Source organism: Glandiceps talaboti, chromosome 22, assembly GCF_964340395.1.
Source record: "Glandiceps talaboti chromosome 22, keGlaTala1.1, whole genome shotgun sequence".
In the NCBI taxonomy this organism is placed as follows: Eukaryota; Metazoa; Hemichordata; class Enteropneusta; family Spengelidae; genus Glandiceps; species Glandiceps talaboti.
In genome coordinates, this window is record NC_135570.1 from 731,812 (window position 1) to 759,266 (window position 27,455).

At 35.2% G+C, this 27,455-nt stretch overlaps 1 protein-coding gene across 1 annotated transcript; it reads right to left on the reverse strand.

Annotated features, from left to right (window-relative positions):
• Positions 1-606: 606 nt before the first annotated feature.
• On the reverse strand, positions 607-22,858 carry LOC144452136 (core histone macro-H2A.1-like). Its single transcript, XM_078143165.1, has 8 exons — positions 22,586-22,858; positions 17,486-17,592; positions 16,023-16,253; positions 8,611-8,715; positions 6,717-6,807; positions 6,098-6,187; positions 4,663-4,837; positions 607-3,808 (listed from the first exon to the last, which is right to left on the reverse strand). Exons 1-8 carry the CDS (start codon positions 22,755-22,757, stop codon positions 3,649-3,651), a joined length of 1,131 nt encoding a protein of 376 aa, XP_077999291.1. The 5' UTR covers positions 22,758-22,858; the 3' UTR covers positions 607-3,648.
• Between the last annotated feature and the right edge of the window lie 4,597 nt (positions 22,859-27,455).

The following is a 27,455-nucleotide window of genomic DNA, read 5'->3' on the forward strand; positions in this document are numbered from 1 at the left end:
TATTGTTCAAATCTATGCTGTACAATATCTGATTAAATAGAATTATTTATGACATCTATGCATTTAAAAAGTAGGTCAATTTTCTGACAATTAATGAGAATGTTACACAATGTGTGTAGATCAAAGAAAGTGGTGGATTCTTCAATATTATACTACTGTGTTACAAAAGTGCAGTATTCTAAAACTACAGTAGATATAAAACAGCTGCAATATTCTAATACATGGAGTGCAACAATTCATAAACAGAATATATCCAATGCTAAAACTTCAACTGTTTCATGTAGAGTTATACCATAGACCATGGTGGAAGGTCTATGGTTATACAAATGTCATATTTGTATCAATTAGTAAGTGTATATACAAACAGTATGTGATATCCCATCATGCACCAATGACAAATCTATTATTATTAATTCCCAGCATAGTAATTAAATTGACCTTATTCAGTTTAACTTAATGATTGGCACAAAGCATATTGAGTTGTTTTCAATGTGTGTGTGTGTGTGTGTGTGTCTGTGTGTGTGTGTCTGTGTCTGTGTCTGTGTCTGTGTCTGTGTGTGTGTGTGTGTGTGTGTGTGTGTGTGTGTGTGTGTGTGTGTGTGTGTGTAATGGTATGGATGATATGACATGACAGAACCCTATGCCACATGAGTGCAAGTGTGCCATACTAGGGTTATTTGCATAAGTGCTTGCAGTGTTCTCTTCAGCAGTACTTTCACAAGATTTGCAAGTGAATGTGCAGCAGAAAACACTGCAAGCACAAGTGTAAATACCCCTAAGTACCCACACTGGAACTCATGTGGCATGGGGTTCTGTTATTATTACATATGTTTATTTAAAACAGCAAATTTCCATAAAAATGATAGTATGTGATCACACACTTTTGTGTAGAATGAATGATTGCTTCCTCATTTGCATATCATTTGCATGCAGGTATGCAATAATGTTTTGGTATTACACCACAGTGCAAATACCACTACTATGCACATAACAGCAGTGCAAGTATAAGCACTGATACACATTGTAATAATATACAGTATGCATGTTTTGTAGGTTTAGCCATACTCTCATGAAAACACATGAATGCAACTATGTGTATCATGATGCCACATATAAGATGCTATTAAAATAAAGAATTATTCCATGGAAAAATACTAAACAGTTGACAGCACTTTGAACAACAGTATAACCTTATAGTTTCCGATGACATCAACCTCATTACATCTAAGTACAATATGTCCACTGTATGCCACAATTGTTTATAGTATTTATATCAAGTGTAGAAGTATACTCTATGAATGGCTTTAAAAGACTAATTTTCAATCCTGGGCCAGTGTCTAGACACTCCCAATGTATATCAAGCAAACATTTTCTCCAATACAGTCCCAAAATACAACTACTTTCAAAAATACAGTGACAGATTTCTTTCCTGTATATTCATAATACTGTAGTCCAACGTTAAGAGATAAAAAATCTGTAATTCTCTCTAAAATGGTAGTTACGTAGGTGCTCTATGAGCTCTGTGAGTGTGTTACACGGTCAAAGTCATCTAGTATAATGAGTGTCATCTTAATCAGACCCCTATTTATATACAGAGTAGGTCAAAGTTATCTAATATAATGAGTGTCATCTTAATCAGACCCCTATTTATATACAGAGTACCGGTAGGTCAAAGTCGTCTAGTATAATGAGTGTCATCTTAATTCGACCCCTATTTATATACAGAGTAGACCTTTAATTATCAGCTCAGTGTGTTAGCTGATAATATCATTTTTAAACTGACCACAAGTCATAGAAATTTTAGTCTTGTAGTCAAAGCAATAAAAAGAGTTTTATTTAGTACTTGATATGAATGCTATAAATGATTGTGACAAACAGTAGAAATATTTTACTTGGGCATTACAGGTTGTATGTCTTGTGAACATTTCACCATGTAGAAATGAAATCATATGTTTTGTATTTTGAATATGTATCACTAAACATGAATAGAAGCCTTGACTAGATTACTGCATGCTTGAAGTACAGGCTTTCAAATACAACAAACAGTCACCCAATATCGTCTCCATGCGTAGGCGTGAAAACAAGTCTGGGGTGAGGATAGAGTTATTGCGTAGGTGTATCAAAATGAAAGCGGTATGATGAACTCACGTACACAGGATCAGATAGTGTAATTAGTACTGTAGTCATAGACTTCAAAAGGAATATGAACTGATACAATCGTTGTCTAAGGGGCCAGTCGTATTACAAACTGAAAGTACACAAATAAGCTCACGTACACTGAGTTATTTTTAAAGTGGTTAGCTTTTCACCCACATCATATGTTTTTTGACCTTCAGGACTTTGATGAACTGAAAACTATAACTTATATATAAAGAATATGGAATCTACGTGATCATAAACCAAGGCAACTAGCTATCATGGAGTAAACAAGACTGACACTTTGCAGTCAAAAGCTCTCAACTTATCAAAAATATGTCGTGTGTATTTGGTTAAAATTTTAGTGTTCAAATGATAAAAAGTTGTGTAGGATCACAAAATGGTCAACATATTGCATATAAAGCAGAAACAACAACTGAGTCTTTCAGGTAATATTTAGAGTGAGTTGAATAAAACAGTTCTCAAAAATGGTCCAGTTATAGCTAGTGTGGCTTTAAATAATACAAAGTCTATGTTAGTTAGTTTTGGTTATTTCATGGGGTGGGCTACTGTACATTGATCAACATATTTCATGGGGTGGTCTGGTGTGGGGGTGGGCTGGTGCAATAATCAACAGATTTCATGGGGTGGTCTGGTGTGGGGTGGGCTACTGTACATTGATCAACACATTTCATGGGGTGGTCTGGTGCATCAACAGCTCTGTCAAATCACAAAATGAAAGAGATAAAATAAACTGACGTATGCACAGACTTATTTCTAATGTGACAGTATTACTTCAACTCCCTATTATATATATAAAAACATTTGTTGAGAATCTCAAATAAAATGAAAAAATGTCCTTGTCTGATGTTTTCAATGTCAAGCTGTTCAGTATTTATACATCAAATTTAATGTCTTGCTATTCACACTCTTTCACTTCTATTCACTGTAATCTCAGGTTTTGGGGACAAAAATATTGCTGTGCAAACTTAAACACTGAGAAAAGGAACACTGCATTTTAAAAGAATTGGCAATGCAAGATGTAATCACATATGATTTATATATAAGAAAAATTACTTCACTATATTTCAGAACGTTGCATATTAAGCACTTTTTTCAAAACATGTAAATTCAAGCCACTATTTCATAAACCATTCATTAAGGCTATAATTATGTAGATTTACAAGGAACCAATGCATTATGGGTTAAATTTCAATTCAACAGAAATACAAATTACCATAAAAATTAGATACACAACATGAGCAGTTTTGTGATGTTCAAACTACATTTTACTAAAATGTATAATCCTCCTGTGAAAGAAAATGATGTAAAATTTGATCTACAGTTCTGTGAAATGGTCCCTAAAATTTGTTTTGTATTGAATAATTAAGCAGCACCTATGCTCTATGAATTGCATACAGATATGTAAATAAAAACGAAAGCATCACCACTTATAAACATGGAGGGCGCACTACAAATTGTATTTGCTGGCTCTCACTATAAAAAAGTTAATTAGTCCAGCTTCGCCAGCTCACTTGTATAGATGCCGATACTCTCCATGTCGTACAGAACAAAATATATTTGTTTGAGGGATGAAGCCATGACACTGACAAAGTAGTTAGAAATTGCTCTCAAAATAGTTTGGGCTGCTGTCTGCTTTGGAAAGCCACCTCTGAAAAGAAAAGAAAGTCAGAAATAATATAACAAGTACAACGTAATAATAAAAGTATACTTGTCAATGTTTTCTACCATCACTATCCTCTCCATGTATAGTCAAACTGACAAATTTCATAAAAAATCTGGCTAAACCACCTGTTGGGGCAATGGTGAACAGCACATGTCAGTAGTAATCCATCACACACTGATAGGAAGTTGTAATTGGTTACTTCATTCAGACAATTGTTCATTACTATTCAATTAGTACAGCTGTTGAGATGTTTATATCAACTCTCCAATACCATTAAACTATCACTGTAAGGGGTGCACACAGAATATTGTGCTAGAGTAACCACTTTGACTATACGATGGAGATGATCATAGTGATTGTAATGCATATAGGAAACAAGACTATAGTAAAAGTGAAGTTTATCAATCCTTCTACTGATAGCAGTGAACATTGTGATTTTCAGAGTTGTCAAATCTTGTACCAGGCATATTAAAATTGGCCATATGGATGAGAAAAAGTTATTTATATTACTAAGAACATTACTATTTTTTCTAACTCAAGTCCATATTTGTAAATCAAAATGTAACAATATTCAAAATGTGTATAAATATTTTTTTTAAGTTTGTTACTGTATATAAGTGAAACACAAATAATCACTTGTTATCACAAATGAACACAAGTAATCATGCTACTTTTACTTTGAAATGTATGGTGATGTTTCAACAGACATGTATTCAGACTGAACATATTGTATTTCAAATCTATACATTGATATCGACATGTAGTCAACTAAGATACCATGTGTAAAATTTTGCATCTGAAACTGAAAGGACTCTGTTGTTTTCATCCCAATGACTTACCGTCCACTTCCTACAGATGGAATGGCTATTATTTTCAAATTCTTCTCATCAGCCAATGCTAAAACATTCTTGATACATTTCTCTAGGTTTGATATAGCACCTGATCCACCCCAACCAGGACTGTTAACATGGATAACAAACTTGGCTGGAAAATTGTGTCCAGGACAGATGGCAGCTGTTTAAAGACAGAAATTATCACTTTAATTGTACCGTTTTAAAATGGACAATCGCACGTGTCACATAAGCTAAATAAAGGAACTTCATTCATTTAGAGGGAGGGGGTCTGTCGTCAATGCTCATTTTTACATTTCTAACAAAATTTAGAAAACTTTAATGATAACAGGTTCTGTATTTATTATTGAGATGTTGATAAGTTGATTATAATTTACTGCTAATGGTGAGATCACAGTGTTGGGTTTCTGTTAATACTGTAATGTCTATATGTTGTTACATTACATCAATCATAGTGATGTGCCAGTTACAATTTTCAACATGGTGACAACATATAATATATTGTGTTGATGTCGCACTTGTCAATGTTTGTTTAGAGGGAGGGGGAGGGAGGGGGAAAGGGTTTTGGCCTAAATGAACAAATTTGTTTTAATATTGAGCTTGTCTGACACTGTGCGATCTTCTCATATGTTGGTTTGAAATTAATATCCATCAAATGCCACAAAGTCTTGAGATGTAAACTGTTGATAAATTTTACATCATTCTATAAATGTATAATGACTATGGAGAGGTCAGGTCAGGTTAAAGTGAGGTCAAAGGTCAGTTGTTTGCTATGTTTGTACATCATGTAAAAAGTCGCCCACACTCAACTGGACTGCTCACACAGTGGCTGCAAAGGCATACATCCAAGCTTTGATTGACCCTACACACCACATTTATAAATATTCATAAATTTATTTTAACACCTGTATTACCTTGGATTATCCTTACCAGAGACGTTGTACCTCCCCCTGAAGTACTTGCCAAGGTCATGATACCGGCTCTTCCTTTTATCGCTTGAAACCTGGTCACCTCTCTGTCCCCTTTTGCTTTACTTTCTAATTGGCTGATTTCAGCTACAGCATGACCAAGGGTAAATAGCCGCTTAGAGTGGTGCAAGATGCAAAAAGCCACGTGTACATTTTCAACATGCTGGGCAGACACATGCCAAATGTTTACCAATGAAAAAATAAATGGGTATATAACAGTAGTTGGAAGAGCCGGCCTGCTAGTGTGAACCAATCATGTACTGGTATATCTGGAAGCAGTGCCAAAGCGCTTAATTTCAAATGACAACATTCTAAACAATAGGGTTTGACCACTTGTATTTCATGTGTATGCAAAACTGATATATATTGAGTGTGGGCAGTGGTTCAATTTGAAACTGACAAATACACTCTAGTAGGATATGTAAGCTGAACAAAAATGGCTTCTTTTTTCTTACCTCCTGCAACGTCCATGGAACCATGATTCTTTTCAAGTTCTTGAACTTCATGTTGAAATTCTTTACCGCCAGCTTTCTGAATAGCTGACCCTAGAATAAATAATAATATTATATAGCTTCACATTACAAGGGTTTTGTCATGTAGAAAGGTGAAATTTATATATATGCCGAGAAAAATAGACTGAGTTGGTACAAGGCCAGTATTTGTAGCATAGCTTCCAGTTATAGGGTCCTTGATGGTGTGATTTTGGAAGTGAAGACTACAGGGTACAAGGTAAAGATGGGAAAAACACTAAATCACAAATTATTAGTATGCCTGCAACATCATGGCAGGTAGCACTGTGTCATTTGGGTGATTCCATTACAACGTAGGGTACATGTATATTCATCTTCCAGTATGGTATTGTCAATTTTTTTCAAAAACTATTTTGAATTCTGTGATATCCCTTACCTATTTTAGTGGTTTTGCTTTCCAGCAAAATAAGTGAAAATTCATCTTTTGCAAAATTTCCAAAAATTTATGTAGTTAAACTGGAATGGACTTGAAACTATAGAAATGATGACTGCCCTCTATGGCACAAAAAGTCCAGGATGAAGAGCTTGACTGATGTTTACCTACCTACTTCACCTCCCATGTAATAGGATGAGTTGGTTGGATGGACAATGGCATCAGCCTGAACGGAGGCAATATCTGCCTGTATGACTGTCAGCTGTAAACAAATACAAACATATTGATTTCAATATAAAAAGTCAATGTCTACTAGGCTTTGGCAAAAAAAAAAAATGATCATTGTGTGTTTCCGATAACATGGCCTTAGAAAATAGGGTAAGTACAGGAATACAGATGTTGGTCCTGAATTAAAGAATAATTGTTTTAATTCCTGTGACTCAACTGATATTGGGACAGTAGAAACCCAAGAGTGTGGAATTCCAATAATTGGGTTTAAAGGCCCATGACCTTGACCATGACAATGACCATGGTTAGATTATGATTACACACCTAGATGAATGATAGGACATTTGAAACTTTGGACCTGAACTAACTCTACAGACTATTGTAAAAGCTGTTGATGTTTGAGTCTGGAGATCTTTTTTAACCACTGCACACTTTGTAATGGAGATCCCCTGGTTTAAAGCCATAAATAGACTCTTAGATTAGTCCTGAAAGTGGTCGTATGGATGACAATTGGATATCATCTGGGAATTTTAACTAATATTTCTACTTGAAAAAACAATATGAAATAACAGGTATCAACTCCTTGTTTATCACTCAGTAAATTGCAAAACATTGAAAAAATATGTAAAATGTTTGTTATACAACTTTTGACACACTTTTATTTTTAATTTATTGTGTTACAAATAAGGACTTGCTGTATGTTCTTTTACATTGTATTTCCAAGTATACAGTAAAGTTATTTTATAAATTAGAAATCCCAAATAAATAAATACCCCATTTGACAACTTGAACAAAGGAATGACCCTGTCTAATTCCTAGCTGCTCTGCTTGTAAGATAGTAGCTAGTATACCAACACACTGAGATTGCAAATATTGGGGTTTAAGTTAAAAACCTTAAAGTCTAAGTTCTGCCGGAGATACATAAAAAGTTGGTTCTGAACAGATGAATGATCCACCGCAATCCAGTGTTGGAGGGGAGGGGGACGGGGGGAGGGAGTCGAATTAACAATAATTAAATCTACCCGGTTTATGCCTTCTGTATATGAAAAGCTTTTAGATTTATACATAGTAATTGTTAGAATACAAAATTCTGATGTATAGCTATCATTCATCGTATACCACTTAATTGGCAAATTAATTATGCTAATCTACATGAAATTCTAAACTTGTATTCTTAAGATATTGCCTAATTACAGAAAGTCATTAATTATGCTAATGAATCATTAAGGTCGTTACATCATCAAGCTTTGTTGTTATCAATGTACAAACAAAATTATATGAAATTGTAAATTTGCATTCTTTAGATTTCATTAATCAAAATCATTTATTATGCAAATGACTGATTATAATAAAAAAACTACATCAGTAAACTATCAATTTTGTGTGTTTCATTATCATCACTGCATGTACCACATTATTTGGAATTCAAAGTGTGCATGCTTAATTAAAGAAAATCATTAATTTATGCAAATGACTGAATACTGAGTGGGATATAAATAGATTGTCATGGTTTATAGTGGGGGAGGGTTTCTGGTACTAAGTTATTTTTTTTTATATTTGCATATATATGCGCTACACAAGAGTACTTGTGGAAAACCAATCATTATATTTTGTGTATGATAATGACTTCAAAAACTCCAAATAAAGTTTTATTTCATTAGTTGTAAGGAAGTAGTCTGTGTACATCCCTACAAATAGTACATAACCTTTTGTCCTAATTTTATACATACTATCTTGATGTTTACTTCAGCTCAGTGTCAAACATTATATTTTGTGTGCATCGATCATGATGATACAGGTGGTCTGTGTTCTCTAAAACCCTACAAATAGTACATACCTTTTGTCCTAAAAATAGTTTCTTCTCTGACAGGATTGTGATACCACCTGATGTTTTAGCAGTCTTACTAGTACCTCCTTTACTTGTACTGGCTACAGGCAAGAACTGTAAGAAATGTGACACAATATGTGATATACACAGTTGGTATTGGAACTACAACAGCACAGACACATGCAGACATGCACATATGGATACACACACACACACACACACACACACACACACACACACACACACACTCACTCACACATGTTAATTTACATGCATATGGAGAAAACATGCATTTACATGAAAAACAAAAATCAGCAACAAAAATAACATAAAATAAATATATTTAAATCATAATATTACTAAAAGCATGAACAAATTTTGATTTAATTTTGAAGAATATTTCATAAAACTAATGACTTTTAACCAAAATTTGTATGTGAATGTATAAATAAATGTTTCTCCAATAAATTGCAACTTGCTTAAAAAATACAGGTAAAACATTAATAAGTTACGAAGTGTAGTAGACAGTAGACTTATTAAGAAAACAATGCACAGCATTTAAAAGTCTTTCCTTAGAATCAGGGTAGAAATTTGAGTATACTTGACCTACTAATTGTTACCATGACAATGACCTCACAAACTGTTTCATAGTACAAATAGGATATGATTGAAAAAATATATATTTATCTCAAAAATTCATCATTCTAATAAACTGAGTTCAAGAAAACATATTTATACCTTAATTTTTCATCTTTAGTTTCCTACAAAATGTCTAATTATTTTACGGTATGTGATAATGTTTAACAACAACAAAACAAAGCCAACATTTAAATGCCAAAATGAAGCTAAATAATACGACATGCTTGTAAAAACCAAAATGGCGGCATGCAGACATTGAACAGTGTACAAGTAACAGGACTAATAATCTTAAAATGTCACAACATCTGGTTGTTTTCATTGCTTTATTTGGTGTTTTCAGTACAATAAAAACAGTCAAATTTCCTACACTTGTGTTTGTAACAGCTAAAATTACATAACTGACAAATATGGAAGATATATGTATATGTAAACATATATGTATATCTCAGTGAAAGGTTCTAAAAATTAACATATAAACCTCAAACGTTATGACGAGAGGGACGGGTATAAACTTTTCTCAAATCCCAATTTTTCAATATTAACATTTTCTTTTGGTTCTCTTACAGTAAGGTTACATTGAGCTCAGGGCTTACTATCTCTAGCCTGTCTATTGGCTGAATCTGTGACATCACAATACTCAGCAAAATTTCCACCTGTAATGTTAACCGTCTTATGCTTCATTAGGAAACATGGTACAACTGCTGACATCAGACCATGGATGAACGGAACCTTTTACAAAAAGGGAAAGTAAACAACTGAATTGGATTAACAATACTTGGAAGTACAGAGACTTATATTACATTCCATCATTGATAAGAACAGTTGTATGGCCTCTAAAATTTACATAATGGTTCATGGTCTCACAAAGAAATTAGAAGTTCCCCTGGCATTTCATGTACACATAGAGAGGTCATAAAAACTGTTCTTATCAAAGCATGAAATGTAATACAAGTCTCTGCTGTTCCAACATGCTGTGCCAATTCATTTGTTTACTTTTCCTGCTTGTAACAGCTTCCGTTTGTTTGATGTCAGCAGTTGTAAATCTTTTCTGTTCTTCTAGCAACTGTTTGGCATTTTCTTTACTGTAGTGAAATTGTACAGTAGAATCAAATGTTGTACATCAAATGAAGGCTATTATTGTATGGAGTTGTAAACATAAACAAATCAGAAATAAACATGAAAGTAAACATTGTGCTCCAAATGAATTGAGGCCTTTCTTATAACCCTGAATATCAGTTACAGATGCATTTGGAAAATCTTGCCATAGTGCCCTCACAAGGTGATATTCAATAGCACACTCAACTCACAAGGTCTATCAACACGAATGAGAACTTATAGTTGTGTATACAGTGTGAAAATGCTCCAACAAGTTCATGAAGTGAGAAGAAGGTTAATCTCACATGTGTACTTCTAGAAAATTACCACAGCAATTAAACCTCCTCACAAAACATGGTAATGTAAAGGGCTTTGAAATGGTGCCCTCACGATATCTAGTAAACAAAAGATCACTTTAAAGTGACTGCGACCTCACAATTTGGGGTATTTAAAATGACAACTTCGTGAAAATTGGAATAGCGTCCTCAAGCTGGAACAGTGAAAACGTCAAACTTGTGACAGCACCCTCACACATCCTCAAGCTGGAATAGTAAAAACATCAACCTTGTGACAGCGCCCTCACATTTGGTAATAGTGACAAGAGAACCTTGTTATATTTCCCTGATGACAAGTAGAATAGTTACATTTGAAGGGTAGAATAAGTGTATTTAAAATGAAAGATAGAAATTAATGCAGAAAAGAAGCAGACGGTGAAACTTCACCATTTTTTTCCACGTACTAGCTGCAGCATTATTAAGATGTTCAACATTTGTCTCTTTGACAGGCACTTGTATATCCTGATAGATAGATCCTACGTAGACTTGTAAGATATGTTGTGTTACTCTCCTCCACTGGCCTGCTATATCTAAAGGTTTAACCAATCTGTGAGGGCGCCCGATTACGGCACATCTTAGAGACTAGCTCCTACATTACTTGACACATTACCACTGATTTAAAATCAACCTTACAGAGACCTTCAAATCTTAAAACCAACATCTTCTTTCTTTTGACGACCCATGTACAACATTATTATGACCATGTGTAGGTTCAATACTGTAGCAAAAGAGCTGTTCTCTGTCTTTACCCATAATCCTCTTTGAGGGAATGTATTTGCAATGAAGTGATAAAGTGAATACAACAATTACATGTAACAAACAACATCAATATTTCAGATTGCTTCCATTAAAACTTGACTCGTTTAAAAAACTAATATTCTAGTCTATCAAAAAGTATACCTGGTTAAACCTTGAGTGGCAATATATACCTTCCTTTTAAACATTGTATAACAATTATTATAACCATCCAAGTATAAGCCCATTCTCTTGTATAAGCCCATACCTCTGTATAGGCCCATGTCCTTGTGTATGCCCCTACACATGTATAAGCCCATAGGAGTGTATGCCCCTACACATGTATAAGCCCATAGCAGTGTATGCCCCTACACATGTATAAGCCCATAGCAGTGTATGCCCCTACACATGTATAAGCCCATAGCAGTGTATGCCCCTACACATGTATAAGCCCATAGCAGTGTATGCCCCTACACATGTATAAGCCCATAGCAGTGTATGCCCCTACACATGTATAAGCCCATAGCAGTGTACGAGTTCACACCTTTGTATATACATATGTTCCCATACTCTTGTAAGTTCAAAACCAATGTATAAGCCCATACACTCTATGAGCCCATACACTCTATGAGCCTATACCCTTGTATAAGCCCCCTCCTTAATACTGGTTTCTATCAGTGTTCTGCCTGCCTCTGTCAGTCAGGTTCCATTTACATCTAAATAACAAAAAGGGATATATTTGCATAACAATATGTTCATTTGTTATGCAAAATTCTGAAAATTATATCCATGACAACGAGAGATCACTGTTAATAAATAATAGTAATAGCACGTTCGACTCTGGACAAACTAAGATGGCTGCCTTTAATATAGGAAACAAAAAAAGAAAAACTCAGATATTCATGATCAGGAAGAGGCTTACACTACAAATCGTATATTACTCCAAAAACAACAACTCAGATTTGGTTGGGTCAGAGGTCAAATTGAAGCTGTATATTCCCTATGTCTGTGAAATCAGCCAAATTTTAATTACAGAAATACACTTCAGGGCAGAACAGATTTCTTGGACTACAATTGTGTCATCACGGATGTCATAAAAAATTGAACAATGAAAATGGAAAGTGAACGATGTAATTCTGTCTGGTCTAGCTACAGTAGTACTCTTTTGCTGGAAAATTAACTATTATTGGTAAACCCGTTAAAATCTGTACTTCCTACATTACTTTAAAATCTTGTTACACTCTATACAACTTTTATAAGTTTCACTTATTATGTTCCAATTGTTCGATCATTATATTTTGATAAACTGTTAATTCCTACATTGATCTTTACTTTCCCTAATTCTCTATATCCAAGTATATGAGACTCACGATATACCTTGTATGGTTGTTTGTTAATGCACTAACAGTAGGTGTGAAGGTTATGGTGGGTATACCAAAGGTTATAGTGAGATGTGGTGGGTATACCCAAGTTATAGTGGGTGTACTTAGGTTGTAGTGGGTATACCCAAGTTATAGTGGGTGTACCTTGGTTGCAGTGGGTATACCCAAGTTATAGTGGGTGTACCTAAGTTGTAGTGGGTATACCCATGTTATAATGGGTATACCCAAGCTGTAGTGGGTATACCCAAGTTATAATGGGTATACCCAGGTTGTAGTGGGTATACCCAAGTTATAATGGGTATACCCAGGTTGTAGTGGGTATACCCAAGTTATAGTGGGTATACCCAAGCTGTAGTGGGTATACCCAAGTTATAATGGGTATACCTAGGTTGTAGTGGGTATACCCAAGTTATAATGGGTGTACCAGGCTGTAGTGGGTATACCCAAGTTATAATGGGTGTACCTAGGCTGTAGTGGGTATACCCAAGTTATAGTGGGTGTACCTAGGTTGTAGTGGGTATACCCAAGTTATAGTGGATGTACCTAGGTTGTAGTGGGTATACCCAAGATATAATGGGTGTACCTAGGTTGTAGTGGGTATACCCAAGTTATAGTGGGTGTACCTAGGTTGTAGTGGGTATACCCAAGTTATAGTGGGTGTACCTAGGTTGTAGTGGGTATACCCAAGTTATAGTGGATGTACCTTGGTTGTAGTGGGTATACCCAAGTTATAATGGGTGTACCTAGGTTGTAGTGGGTATACCCAAGTTATGATGGGTGTACCTAGGTTGTAGTGGGTATACCCAAGTCATAATGGGTGTACCCAGGTTGTAGTGGGTATACCCAAGTTATAATGGGTGTACCCAGGTTGTAGTGGGTATACCCAAGTCATAATGGGTGTACCCAGGTTGTAGTGGGTATACCCAAGTCATAATGGGTGTACCCAGGTTGTAGTGGGTATACCCAAGTTACAATGTGTGTACCCAGGCTGTAGTGGGTATACCCAAGTCATAATGTCCTGCAATAAACACTAACTTATCATTGGGTAGAATTCTGTGATTGATTAACAAAGACATGATGTTAATTGCTGTGTGGGTGGTTTTGTTTAAAATTTCATCTTAACGCCCCATTCCTCCAGACGTAGTGAAGGATATCTTCAGATTCCACGCCATGGATTTACTATAGTCTAGACTGAACAGTTTAGTAGACAACCTAATCATGCATGGCAGATCATTTAAATATGGTCTATGTGAGGAGTAATCTACTCGTCTCCTATACACTTTAACGATCTCTATGTCAACAGGTATAGCTGCTAGACTACGTGACTGATATACAAGCAGTCCATCTGCTCTAGGTTTGAAAGTAACTCATCCAAATCTTGATATATATATATTTATTTATTGTGTCTTCAATGATTATAAAAGTTTACAAATGACAGAGCAGTGGTTGTTTGACAAGCGTTGACAAGTACTGATTTCAAGAAATGATCACAGAAATCCAAGATTTCCATAGCAACAGTGAATGACTTGTATATTTCTATTGTTTTTACAGTGATAACGATATTCACAATAATGTTATTTTTACTTTGCACTTTCCCATACTGTAAATCTGTAGTTGAACATTTCTGCAACACCATATTGCTTGTAGTAACTATGGCAACCAAAGTCACCATTTTCAATATGCCTGTATCTTGTTTTTCTTCCAAATTTATTGGTAAAATGATTTATTTTCTCACAATATCAAGAATGGAATGCTGATCAGTTTGTGGTTTGGGTAAAATTTTAGCAAGTGTGTCAATCAACTCATAGACTGTATTTCTTAGTATCTGAACTGGTATTTTAACAGCCTACGTTTAGGTTTGTTAGCACATGACAGTATTTTAACTAAAGTTAAGGGGATTTGTGGTTTGTAATTCTTTATATCTGACAATCTTTTAACTAAACTAAGGGGCTCAAATCATCTTTGTAACTATTTAACTTAAGTTAGGGGGTGAAATCATATTTGTATCTGTACTTTAGCAAGAGCTAGGGGGTCACCTCTGATTTGTATAGTATCTGACTATATTGACTGTTTGATCTAAATCTAGGTGGTCAAATCATAGCAGGTCACATGTGTAAACATTGTTGGTTATAAGGTGACAGACAGACTGTACTAATCTACTGATAAACTATTTTATTAACACAAGTGTTTGCTGTCATATCAAGGTTTTGCACTGACTATTTTCAGGAACCAGATAAATTACTTGTTGTTCTAATCATGTGACATTTCCTCTACATACTAGAAGTTAATTGTACTAATAATCTGCAGATTTTAAAAAACTTCTTCTCAACATTTGTTCAATTTCATAACTGCAGCAATATTATCATCATAACCGGAAGTATTGGTATGTATGATACTAAAACTGATATTAGTACTAATTAAAATATACAAGTTGTACGGCTTGCAATTAGCAAACTATATATTACCATGCACGCGCAAATAAAAACTTTTAGAAATCATCAAATGTTTGCGTTTAACGAAGAACTTTTTGATGTTACTCTGTTAAAGAAAATTCCAACCTATTCTCAGTTAAAATTAATAAAAATAATCTGTGTCACCATGCATACACATTCTTCAAACAGATGTCAAAATGACATCAACATTTAGTCATATTAGAATCCAATATGGCTGCCAAATACTGTATAATTTTATGAGAAAAATAAAAGATTGACGATTCCTTGAAAACAAGACGGTGAAACCCCAAATTTCTTTTCTTATGTCAACAGCACCAGGCATGCAGGAGCAAGCTTTCATGTTGCAAGTTTTGAAAGAATTGGAAAAAATGTGATTTTTAGGACAATTTGTTCCTGGAGCACATTGTGATTGTGATTGTTACTACCAAACTTTTACAACAACAAAAATAACGCACAAAACTTACTTATCACTTTATATATGATTTGAAGCAACTATGAAATTACTATTTATTGTAATGTTTCGGATTACAAAACATTATTGTGGTCCTTCCATCCACTCAATAAAATACTTTCAAAACATATCTGGCATATCAACAACACTTAAGTGGTCCACATCCTGTGTCTCCATGGCAACTATTTCAAACAACCACTGCTATGCTAAACACTACTACCAATGTCTAAAAAACATGTAACAGATAATCTAAAAAATATAAACAAACAAACAAACAAACAAACTAATCAGCTGTTTGATCATCAGCGTTGTCTGTTGTTTCTTCCCTCACCTGTTTAGCTTTACCCTTTGCAAATTTGCCCACTTTTTTGCCTTTACTGAGAGGGGTAGTCTTCTTGGCAACTATTTTCTTGCTCTCTATTTTCTGTTTCTTGCTTGGGGGCGCTGTTGTAGCAGGAGTGTCATATAACAGCTTGCTCTTAGCACCCCTCTTTTTGGCTAACAGTTCAGGGTGGATTTTGGGCAGAACTCCTCCAGCGGCTATAGTTACATGTTTGAGAAGCTTAAATTGGGAAAAAAGAATGATTAGTCATGAAAATGGATGAACTTGGAGTTTATTAAGAATCTACTGTAAATTATAGACATTTTGTAAGACACTGTGTAAGAAGAACCTTCAATTTATCAACGTCAATAATAAAATAACAAACAGTTTTCATGTGTGTGTGTGTGTATGTTTAATAGTATGTATGTATGTATGTATGTATGTATGTATGTATGTATGTATGTATGTATGTATGTATGTATGTATGTATGTATGTATGTATGTATGTATGTATGTGTGTGTGTATGTATGTATGTATGTATGTATGTATGTATGTATAGATGTATGTGTGTGTATGTATGTATGTATGTATGTATGTATGTATAGATGTATGTGTGTATGTATGTATGTATGTATGTATGTATGTATGTATGTATGTATGTATGTATGTATGTATGTATAGATGTATGTATGTATGTATGTATGTACGTATGTATGTATGTATGTATGTATGTATGTATGTATGTATGTATGTATGTATGTATGTATGTATGTATGTATGTATGCATGTATGTATGTATGTATGTATGTATGTATGTATGTATGTATGTATGTATGTACATGTATGTATGTATGTATGTATTTATGTATGTACATATGTATGTATGTATGTATGTATGTATATGTGTGTGTGTACGTATGTGTTCATGTGCAGGCTATCTGGTAGGTGTGCATTGTGTGCAGGCTATCTGGTAGGTCACAGTTCAATGTGTGCACGGCTATCTGGTAGGTGTTCATGGTGTGGTTGCTATCTGGTAGGTGTGCACTGTGTACAGGCTATCTGGTAGGTATGCACTGTGTGCAGGCTATCTGGTAGGTGTTCACGGCGTGTATGCTGGCTAGCAGTGAAAAGACTGAGTGGAAGACAGAGTTGGTGTATGCTGCCAGCTGGCATGACATGATGTCAATATTTACGTTCAGACTATGGTTCATGCAAGAAGATCTCGAAGGACTCATGCTGTGGCATTAACGGTGATTATGACTATGAGACTATGCCATAATCCCCAAATAAATTTACAGTAAAAATTTAAAACATTGTTCAATAAGATATCCATCTATACAAAACAAGACAAATATAATGATAGACACATGTGATGCAAATCTTCAGTATTTGCAATTATCACAGCACAAAACATGATCAAGTAAAACATGCAAAAAATTAAATATTGAAAATCACCATACGATGCACTCACCTGATGCAACTCTTCATCATTGGCAATAGCTAGGAGAATATGTCGTGGAGTAACACGACATTTCTTGTTGTCTCTTGCAGCATTGCCTGCCAATTCTAAGATCTCAGCTGTAATGGAAATCACTGGTGGTCAGAAATTAGTGAATATGTCATCAGCTTGGCTTCGTAACACTAACTAAAGGAATGGCTCTACATGAAATTCATCTGCTATACTCACACCAAAAGTTGATGAAAAACTCTTGCAACAAAATAACCAAATATGTCTACACTACAGTAGACTTGTGTATAGTGACTATGTGTGCTCATTTTCTATGATCTGAGCTAGACACTCTCTCCAAGTGTAGTCAAATAGATACATACAAATTATCTGTAAAATCTAGCTAAATCTCATTCTGGGGAAACAGTGAACAGCGCATGTCAATATAGTTACACCGACAGGTGGTTGTAATTGGTTACTTTGTTCAGATTTAACTACAAACTCAACCTGATCACGTCTCAAAGTATTAAGTCACTTGAGAATAACGTCATCATGTTTATATCAACATGCACTCAAATAGCATTAAACTACTGCTGTCAGTGGTAAGAACAGAATGTCATGCTATAAAAGAAAGCAGTTTGACTATATACAGTGGGGAGAGAGAGAGAGAGAGAGAGAGAGAGAGAGAGAGAGAGAGAGAGAGAGAGAGAGAGAGAGAGAGAGAGAGAGAGAGAGAGAGAGAGAGAGAGAGAGAGAGAGAGAGAGAGAGAGAGAGAGAGAGAGAGAGAGAGAGAGAGAGAGAGAGAGAGAGAGAGAGAGAGATTGTAGAAAAGGACCACATATAATTGTTACTCTGCTGAATGATTGCTTTATTAGACTATTTTTATAGACAAGATTTGGTCTACTTTAAGCTGTATACATCTAAATCTCATCCAACAAGTCTTTCATCTACATTATTCTGGGGTTCAATCAATTTCTTGCTATTTCCTAAATAGAGGATTTGTCAACCTAAAGCCAATAAAAGCAATCTAGTCTATACAAATACTGATTTCTCAGATTACAGATATTGCATATAGTTGAGATGGTTTTATAAATATTTCATAGAGATGGAAAAGTCAGATAGGAGAGACTCAATTATGTACAATGTTCCTGTATTTTTTTGAGAGCAATCAACATAAAATATGTTAGATTAGAATTAAATGTTTGACTGTGAAAGACAGTTGTACACTCTTGCAAACCAGAGCTGTTATTTCTTCCGCGACACTGTAAAATAACGGACGGCGAGTTTTGGACGGTGCCGTAAAAGAGGCAGTGGTTTGCAATGATGCAGTTCTATGACAGAGTGTAGAAAAGTTGGTCCTGGGTAATTATCATATTTAGTCCCTATTGTTCCACTGATAAGATATTATGTTACTAAAGCCAAGACCATGGGATTGAAATATAGGGATTTAACTCTATACTATTTCAAAGGATGCAATTTGTACATTAAAGCAACTAATGTGAGTTAGAAATTTTCTAAGACACATGTAGTGTTCTTGGTCGTTTGTAAGGTATGCCATGATGGAGCATCCTCACATATCGGTGTCAGCAGGCTGTCGAGGGTGGAGTATGTGACACGATGTATCTTCCAGTCTAGCTATGTCCTTAGTGGTCTAGTATATGTGCATATATATTAATACCATATTGTAGGCAAAGTGTTCTGTAAATTATGCCATGTACCATAATTGGGTACATAATGAACCATTCCTGGTCACATTTTAGTAGTGTAACACTGTATTGATCTGTATTATGTTTGTGAAATGAAGGAAAATGAATCAGCTTAATTTCTGGCTACTACCGGGTAGGTGATATTTAGCAGTAAGTGCTATAGTAGGTGATATTTAGTAGTAAGTGCTAAACGTTAATAACATCACCATGTGATTAGAACTAACTCAGAGGCTAGAGGTGGAACCATCAGATTAAATGGACATTTAGTCTGTAAGATGGATGTGTCGTTCCACCCTCACCGGCCTCCTTGGGTTGACTGATGTGTGAGGGCGCCCCGTCATGGCGCACCTTACAGACTAATAGACATTATGACCTGTCTCAGTAGAAAGGAGTCAATCACAAATTTAAAAGGATGGATTTGATGGTGGATGTATGTGTGGTGGGGTTAACATCACTGTGTGATGGATTTGATGGTGGATGTATGTGTGGTGGGGTTAACATCACTGTGTGATGGATTTGATGGTGGATGTATGTGTGGTGGGGTTAACATCACTGTGTGATGGATTTGATGGTGGATGTATGTGTGGTGGGGTTAACATCACTGTGTGATGGATTTGATGGTGGATGTATGTGTGGTAGGATGAACATCACTGTGTGATGGATTTGATGGTGGGTGTATGTGTGGTAGGATGAACATCACTGTGTGATGGATTTGATGGTGGATGTATGTGTGGTAGGATGAACATCACTGTGTGATGGATTTGATGGTGGATGTATGTGTGGTAGCATGAACATCACTGTGTGATGGATTTGATGGTGGATGTATGTGTGGTAGCATGAACATCACTGTGTGATGGATTTGATGGTGGATGTATGTGTGGTAGCATGAACATCACTGTGTGATGGATTTGATGGTGGATGTATGTGTGGTAGCATGAACATCACTGTGTGATGGATTTGATGGTGGATGTATGTGTGGTGGGGTTAACATCACTGTGTGATGGATTTGATGGTGGATGTATGTGTGGTGGGGTTAACATCACTGTGTGATGGATTTGATGGTGGATGTATGTGTGGTGGGGTTAACATCACTGTGTGATGGATTTGATGGTGGGTGTATCTGTGGTGGGGTTAACATCACTGTGTGATGGATTTGATGGTGGGTGTATCTGTGGTGGGGTTAACATCACTGTGTGATGGATTTGATAGTGGATGTATGTGTGGTGGGGTTAACATCACTGTGTGATGGATTTGATGGTGGGTGTATCTGTGGTGGGGTTAACATCACTGTGTGATGGATTTGATGGTGGATGTATGTGTGGTGGGGTTAACATCACTGTGTGATGGATTTGATGGTGGATGTATGTGTGGTGGGGTTAACATCACTGTGTGATGGATTTGATGGTGGATGTATGTGTGGTGGGGTTAACATCACTGTGTGATGGATTTGATGGTGGATGTATGTGTGGTGGGGTTAACATCACTGTGTGATGGATTTGATGGTGGATGTATGTGTGGTGGGGTTAACATCACTGTGTGATGGATTTGATGGTGGATGTATGTGTGGTGGGGTTAACATCACTGTGTGATGGATTTGATGGTGGATGTATGTGTGGTGGGGTTAACATCACTGTGTGATGGATTTGATGGTGGATGTATGTGTGGTGGGGTTAACATCACTGTGTGATGGATTTGATAGTGGATGTATGTGTGGTGGGGTTAACATCACTGTGTGATGGATTTGATAGTGGATGTATGTGTGGTGGGGTTAACATCACTGTGTGATGGATTTGATGGTGGGTGTATCTGTGGTGGGGTTAACATCACTGTGTGAAATTGTAATAACATTTTTAGGTTTGAAAACACATCTGTTTAATAATATGGCAAATTGCTAGTCATAATGGGAGATGGTAGTCAAGATGGGAGATGGTAATCAAGATGGGAGATGGTAGTCAAGATGGGAGATGGTAATCAAGATGGGATATAGTAGTCATGATGGGATATGGTAGTCACGATGGGAGATGGTAGTCAAGATCCCTACATCACTAAATACTAGCCAATAGGCTTGGGTGTGTGTCAAAAGCTGGTTACAGTATTATCGCAGACAATATTGCATCCAAGATGTTTATACTTTTATCCCAAAATGGAGACAGCTTGGACATAAATCATTAATATTTGAAAATAATTACTACACCTCAAAAACCTTTTAAAATTATAACGATCTTATCAGACATTGAAATATGAATATATTATAACTTAAGAAAATTAATATCAATTTGTTAATTGGATTACCATGAATATTTTATAAGTGTTACTACAATGGACTGTTCCATTCTTTGTAATGCATGGTTAACTGTGAAGGTTAATGAGGTCATATAAGGTCATAGGGTCACATAAGGTCAAACATAGGACACAGTATGCTGATACAGGCATATGGCCTGGTAATTTCAACATATTCATGGTTTCTGGGTCTTTTATCCCCCACCATATACACACCTGAATGTGTTAATGATATTATATGTAACAATATGCATTATAAGTAATAATTTTTTAATATAAATTTTCTTTATATGTGTACCAATTTTATAACATTATGTAGAGAAGACTATTATATTATTAAGTGTTGGGTTTATTTCAGGAGACATTTACAAATGACATACTTCAAGGTCATATTAATGTCTGTTGACTCCAGACAATAATTCATACATATTAAATTTTCTTATTTTCTCATTTTCATTAATGACTGTATTCCACATATTTCGTTTTGTATACCTGTACTGTGTGAGTTTTCTCCTTTGTGGTTTTCTATGATCAATTCATGGAGACTCTGTTTATGTTTGTGGTGGGTGGCATTTACTTCAAGTATTACATATGACATAAAAATATGTAAATAATATAAATTAAATTGATATAATTCCAAAAGTGTGTCACTGTTCTGCACACATTAGAACATGTGTACATTGAGCTGTATTAAATGACACATAAATCTAGCATGCAACATGTGTACGTTTTGAGGGTTTGATAATCCCTAATATAATGGCTTGCTTACACACTACGGTGACTACGTGGATTTCTTTCACGTCTCCACCTCGCCGACTTCATTAATATGTATATCCCATATGTCGAAAGGTGACCTCAAAGCCTAAGGTCACAAACATAATCTTCATTGATTGAGGATGGAAAACAAAAAGGCTCTCTTGAAAGAGCGTTTTCCAATATCAACGTTTCTTTCATTATTTTGGGATATTTCGTGTTGCAAGATATATTGTAACATTGAATAGTGACACACTGCAAAACGAGCTCAGACCAAACATTCGCCATTTTTAAATGTCAATAGCTCATGCTATAGTAACTGATTCTAGTTTTGAAAGGGAGCTAGAGATTCACAAAAGCAGAGTTGTCACGTATTTTACTTACCAGTTAAGTATTCTATAACTGCCGCTGTATACACAGGTGCCCCAGCACCAATTCTGAAACGGTGTGTACTTCGTCGAAGGTAGCGATTTAAACGGCCAACGGGAAACAACACGCCAGCTTTGGCTGACTTTGATGTTGGCTTGCTACGTTTCTTACCACCTCGTGCTGACATCTTGTTCAAGTTTCAAAATGTTTGAAGGACTAAACACGAGTTTTTGGTAATATCTGCAAATGTTAAAACTGGGGTCGGATGTCTGCTATAAACATACAAACCAAAAGCGACGCATATGAAAGCTTGCCTTCACAATCACAGAGACACACCCCTCGGAGAAAATATATATATTTACCTCGGCTTTTTTTTTGGTTTATCGTCACCCTGTTTTAAAACATCTCCCAAGCGGAAATATATGTTTTACTATGATTTCTGTTTTTAAACTTGTAATTATAACCCTTTACGACTTATTATTTCGTAAAATTTTGGCCATTTGGGGGAGCGAAGAACACAGAACGTATTTTCCGAAGCAATATGACACGAGGTCATCCGTCAATCATTACACAACCTAGCCAATGAGACGCGACTTCCGTCACTGTGTCACGCCCCTAATCAACAAAACACGAATGTGTTCGTACATGCACGAAAGGGGATCCTTTCACTTTTGATTCTGTGACGTCACTATTATTTGTGTTTTGATGAATCACGTAAGCCCATTGAACAGGGTATGTATAACACACATTATCTATAGTATAAGAACTTCAGTACAGGCATAGTATACAATGTTGTGTTGATAGTGGTGGGGTTTTTTTTATGTATAAACTACATAACAAGGTAGGCTAATGTACATGAATATCATGGTGATGTGAGTCATTTAAAACATGTACTTACTTGTTTGTATTTTTATTTATTTTATCTCGTGTTATCTATCTGTCTACAAATAATTAAATTGAACCCAATTATTCCCAAACCCTCCACAATTGTTTGTCACAGAAACATATAAATAATATAACTTTTATTTTACAATACAGGACAAGATTGGGACAAAATGGTAAACGTAACAAATTGTACATAATTATAATGTAATAAAACTGACTTCAAAATGTTTTAGATATTATTACATGTATATATTGTGCTGTGTGTCTGCTGTATAAGTACGCTTCTTTGAGTTGAATGACATGAAAACAAATACACTTTGATAGATTAATTGATTGATTGATTGATCAATTTGCAATGTGGTTCCTTGACACACATGCGCACACACACGCACACACACACATGCACACACACAGACACAGACACACATATACACACACATAAACTCACAGACACACACACACACATAAACTCACACACACACAAACTCACACACACACACATAAACTCACACACAAACTCACACACACATAAACATAAACTCACACACACATAAACTCACACACACACACACACAAACTCACACACACACACACACACACATAAACTCACACACACACACACACACACACACACACACACACACACACACATAAACTCACAACACTATTATAATGTTTTAAGATAAAATGTTTATTACATCAGTTCTTGTCTAAAATACTCTCCCTAATTATTCTAAAATACTTTTCTTTGGCAAGAATTTTGTTTCCAACAAGGATCCAATTCAATTTACCTCTTAATAATTTACAAAAAAAAAGTTCACATTTTACAACTGATTTTACTAAGATTGTACAAGCCATACATAAGTCATATCAAACATAAAATATCCTTCCCTTCCCTCAACCTACAATTCCTTAAGTTGATTTCCTTCTTGTTATATCTGTTACCTTGTATTTCACTTTTTCCCTAATCCACTTTCAGATATAAATTTTGATTGTATTGTTCCTCCCTCAACAGTGTGAGGGCGCCCTAACATGTCATGCCTTACCGACTAATATAAACTGCAGTTACTAAAACTGGATAAACAGTGACTACCATATGAAGGCACACTGCCAGTGTACGATCCATCAAGGTAAAAACTAATCATGTCTAAAAAGTAATTCGAATAAAATGCATTGACTGATTACATACAGACTGTCCACCAGTTATTCCCACAATGCCACAGCTCCCATCATTCATTTATTTCATAGGACATTTGTTTTATCAGACTGTCTATGGTTTTATACACCCAACTCCCATGATTCACTATTTCACATCCAACTCCCATGATTCATTATTTCATAGGACATTTGCTTTATATACCCAACTCCCATGATTCATTATTTCATAGGACATTTGTTTTATATACCCAACTCCCATGATTCATTATTCATAGGGAAACAACTCTGTATACAACTTATCTTGATACTGTGTTGAATGTGGTAAAAGGCCTTGCTGTGCTTCTCACCAAAAATCTCACAATTTGTTAAACGTTAGTGACAAAATACTTTAAAACAATTCATAACATTTCTGTGTTTTTGTTAGCCGGAATGAATTCTATCTAAGGTCAATGTTTTAACAATTAGTTCATTAAAATTAAATTAGTAATATTCAGATGGATTGGTGGGTTTTATATCTTCTAGAAAAATTTAATCTAATGTCACATTCCAGTTCTGATAAAATGAAAACAGAGAAGATTTTGCTGAAAAGAAAAACTTAATTTTTATCCCTGCCCACAACTTTGACGTTTGGACTCAATAAAAACCAATAGTATCTATCTTTGGCAACTAAAAGTTGCTCATTTTATATTTTGGGGAAATAAAACATTCCTGTTGGGTAGAGACTAAAAAACTCAACTTTAACTTAAAAAATACAACTCACTGCTCAGTGAATAAACTGTCATTTTACCGATAGAAATATGGACGTTCATAAGAATACTGTAATAATAATAATAATACTGGTGGTTGAGGTTAGAATGGCTGGAGAGTCCACATGTTGGTAGACTCTTTACACTTGTATAGAAATGAGTACTCATTTTAATAAATGATCATCTTTATTTGTCCAAATAAATTCAAGAAATTTGTTGAATGGTTTCCATGGAGCAGCACCCTGGTGTCCTAATGTTATAATTCTTACCCTATATGTTTTCTCACAGTACAGTACTGTAAGTAATACTATTATCCATACAAACCTACAAAGTATATATTTATCTATGATTTTAACAGAACTGAGAATCCAAATATACAGTGATTATAATACTGGTACGGTATATTGTGTTGTTAATACTTACAATATAAATCTAAACTAGCTGCAACGGAAATGATTTTTGAAACTGTTTTGTTAAAAATACTGTCCTACTCCTAATATCATACACCCTGTAAAGTATTGAATCAGCTGTGAGTAAATCTAAGTGTACACATAATATGATACAATACGCCAGGGTTCATAAAATCAGTCCTCCAACACAGTTCATGATTTCAAATTATGGATAAAATCAACATCTAAAACATGTATAGTGTCTACTTATTGGTATTTTAACAATTTTCAGTGAATATGTTGGTTGTCTTATCAAAACAATAGTATTCCAGTTACAGCTAGTGCAGCTTTCACAATGCAGAGTTCAAAACTCCCAGATTTCTTGGTTATCAACATATCATTTGAAAAGCTACCCACATCACACTACTTTCTATAAATATATAACAACTTTCTTTTGTTTTCAGCCAAAATGACATAATTAATGGCTGAATTTTTCATTCTGATAAATGACATCACCTAACCATTCCAGACATAGTTTCTTGTTTTGTGGAAATAACTGTGTAGACAGTGGGAGAGAACCAAGTCATATGAAATAACAGACTGCAGTAATGAGAAGACAGATATAAGGCTTTAATAAATATGATATTTACAAGGGGTCATTAGACAGTTAAGATGAGTGGTGTCATTCTGCCTTCATCAGCCTCTCTTTAGGACTGTCGCTGCCCCAAATAAAACTACAGTATTTTGTGATCAGAGTTTTATAGAGTGATTTTATCATTTCACACTGTGTCATGTGATTCGTGGATTCAAACTGGTAACGTTTGATTGTGAGTAAAGTATGCCCTCAACATACACTACTAAAGGTTAACAGTGCTGTAACAGTCCTGCTGAACACTAATGTTACAGCATAGTAACCACAGCCATGTAACTGAGCTGTTCCTACAATCATGTTACAGTAATGCTAAAACAGCTAAGTTATGTAATAGGGTTGTACACAGTTGGCTGTGTAGTGCAGTGCTCTGGATATTCAAACAGAATAAATATTGAAGCCAAGAGGACTCCCTAGATGAGAGCAAACTGTGTCCCCTTATGTTACTGTAAATATGGCAGACCATGTTCAACTACGTACTACATTGTAATATCAAGCAACTAACACAATCACTTTACAAAACCCACTCATTACACACATAGCTTTCTTTCTTACACTAGGTTTCTCCCCTTCATAGTTCTAGAAAGATCACAAAAGTCTGACTGTACCCCTTAAAGGGCCATATTTCAATCCAACGTAATCGCACATCAATCTGACCCCTGACCCAAACCCCTAAAAATTACATTTAAAATGTCATGGTCTTGTAAATTATTCAAAAACAATGTTAATATTTAATATTTCATCATTTCTATATACATCACACCCTTGTAATCCAATCCAATTGAGTCTCAACTGACTTTAGTCTGCCTCACACTTTCAAAAATATTAAAATTTTACTAACCACAAAACTACAATCACCAGTTATTAAATATTGCACATCCATATTAATAATACTTTGACTACAAATCGACCACAACGTAGACCACAATCATCAAATCAACCACAACGTAGACCACAATCATCAAATCAGTCGGCCATACAGGTGATAGGTAGACAATATATAGCCATATCATCTACTATATTCTAGTCTATACTGACTTCATCTATTCTTGTCTCTA